The sequence below is a fragment of the Anopheles cruzii genome, unplaced genomic scaffold, assembly GCF_943734635.1.
Source record: "Anopheles cruzii unplaced genomic scaffold, idAnoCruzAS_RS32_06 scaffold03178_ctg1, whole genome shotgun sequence".
In the NCBI taxonomy this organism is placed as follows: Eukaryota; Metazoa; Arthropoda; class Insecta; order Diptera; family Culicidae; genus Anopheles; species Anopheles cruzii.
In genome coordinates, this window is record NW_026456763.1 from 1 (window position 1) to 2,380 (window position 2,380).

The following is a 2,380-nucleotide window of genomic DNA, read 5'->3' on the forward strand; positions in this document are numbered from 1 at the left end:
ACACACACACACACACACACACACACACACACACACACACACACACACACACACACACACACACACACCGGTAAGTAATTACCGTCTCTCTCTCTCTCTCTCTCTCTCTCTGGTGCCCGAAAAAGGTAGGTTGTTGGGGCCGACCAACGACCGTTGGTCACAAAACAGAGACCGAGACCGAGACCGAGGTGCACTAGTGCACAGGAGACCATCAGGTCTTCCGATCCGGGTGGGTGGCGCCCTCTACTATTTATTCCCGGCCCCCGTCTGGTGATATATTTCAGTGAATTGGCCCAAAACGCCCCCAAACTGGAGGTCCCCTTTTTGTATGAAATGTTGTGTCCGAAAAAAAGCTTGCAACATTTCAACGCGCCTCCTGACATTTGCGCCTAAATGTAGCCCTCGACTCGACAGTCCTGTGGTCTAGCGTGCAACAGTCCCGCTCGCACGATGAAGCGCTCCGGCAACCGCAACGCAGACCGTGAATTGCCGGGTGTGCGTGAATTATTTCGCTGGTAATAATTCACGGAAACACCCAAAAAGGCCTGCGGCTCTGCATGGTGCATTGGGGTGGACAGGATTGGGTGGTGGTGTGAACAGGTATTGTCGGTCGGGATTGTTCGGGTCGGGAAACAGTTTAGAGCGAAAATATATTAATGAGAACTTAAGCACTCAGCGGACAGCGGACCAAAAACTAGCAACGAAAATTATCCGACGTGCGTGCGTGCGAGTGAGTGTATGTGTGCGTGCATGCGCCAGCGACATCCGACATCTGTTGGACATTGTGCCTGTGTGCCTGTGTGTGTATGTGTGTTGATTTGGAGTTAGAGGGTTTCCAGAGTCAGAGAGGGTTAATTACTTATGTTGCTGCTGTTGCTGCTCCTGCTGCTGCTGCTGCTGCACCGACTGCGGCTGCTCCTGCCGCCGGCCATCGCTGTCGGCACCGTCGGCCCCACCATCACCGTTGCCTCGCCCCCCCTGGCGTTGCTGGCGTTGTGGTTGCGCCGTCGGTTGCTGTTGCTGTTGCAGCACGGTCGCCAGGTCCTGCTCGCTGGTGTCCTTTTTGCGGCGTGGCCGCCGCATTAGCGGATCGGTATCGGTGGCGCCACGGCCTCCCGCCGCCGCCGCCCCCCCGCCCCGATTCCTGGCGGCCATTCCTGGTGCTCCGCCACCCGGTTTGGGCTTAGGCGGTTCCTGCTCCTTGACCGGGGCCAACGCGGCCCCGGCCGGAGCCGGAGCAGCGCTGGTGGCCAGTGCAGGGCCCTTGCACCCTTTACCACCCTTCCCGGAGGTGGCGGACGAAGAGCGCCGGCTGCGGGCCCGGCAGTAGCGGCCGGGGAACACTGACAGACACTGACAGCCGGCGGACATCCCGGACAGGTTGCTGGTGTCGAGGGTGAGCGGCGTGTCGAGCGTGTACTCCTCCGAGTACAGCGACGCCGTGCCCAGCTTCGTGCTGACCACCACCCCGCTGGTGTACCCGTTGCCTACCAGGTTGTGGTTGTTGTTCAGGTGGTTCAGATACTGCTCCTGGTGCTCCTGCTGCTGGTCGGGCCGTAGGGTGTGCTTCAGGTACAGCTCGTAGTTCAGGAAGCCCTGCACCGGGTTCACGTACAGATGCTGCTGCTGCTGCTGCTGCTGACTATTGTTATTTGCAATGTCTAACTGCGTGTGCTGTTGTTGTTGCTGCTGTGGCTGTGGCTGCCGTTGATAGCTCGTGGTGTGATCGGTATGCTGACAGACCGGTGGCGACCGCAGTGGCAGGCTACTCGGGGGCTTGATCGTATCCCGCATCGACTGCTGATTGCCGTCCTGTTGCTGCTGCTGTTGTTGCTGTTGCTGCTGCTCCTGCTGCTGCTGTTGCCTCTGCTGCCGCTGCTGCCGCTCCTGCTGTCGCCCAGCAGCCCCGGGTGTCCCCGCGAGCTGTTGGTTCTCTGGCTGGCTGGTGGAATTGCAGCACTCCAGCGACTCGGCTCCGGTACTGGCTGCTCCCATTTTGCCTCCCTGTCTTGTCTGCTGTCTCCCTGTGTCTATCTGAAATCGTCTGCGTCTGACTTCACACTCTGGTCCACACAACGCCCGTCACCGGGAGGGGTCCAACTCCAGGTCTAGGTGTCTAGGAGATCTCCCCAGCCCAGCCAGTGCCTGACGATCGAGGAGTAGGAGCAGAGATAGGAGCAGAGATAGGAGCAGAGATCACACGCACACACTCCGCACACGACGGGTATCACTCTCTCTCTGTGTCGGTGGTGGCACACTGGCGGTCACAGCGCGAGCACTAACTCCTGGTCTGGCGTGTCTGGCGCGGGCTTCTGTGGCTTCGACAAGAACAAAGGGACTAGCAGTGGCGGGCTAGAGGCGTGCTGTCTCTCTCTCTCTC

The 2,380-nt window shown here is 59.5% G+C and overlaps 1 protein-coding gene across 1 annotated transcript; it reads right to left on the reverse strand.

The window, feature by feature from the left end:
• Window positions 1-859: 859 nt before the first annotated feature.
• On the reverse strand, window positions 860-1,794 carry LOC128276950 (uncharacterized; the record flags this gene model as incomplete). Its single annotated transcript, XM_053015408.1, has 1 exon — window positions 860-1,794. A coding segment is annotated over exon 1 (935 nt), but the record flags the coding sequence as incomplete, so codon positions are not given.
• Between the last annotated feature and the right edge of the window lie 586 nt (window positions 1,795-2,380).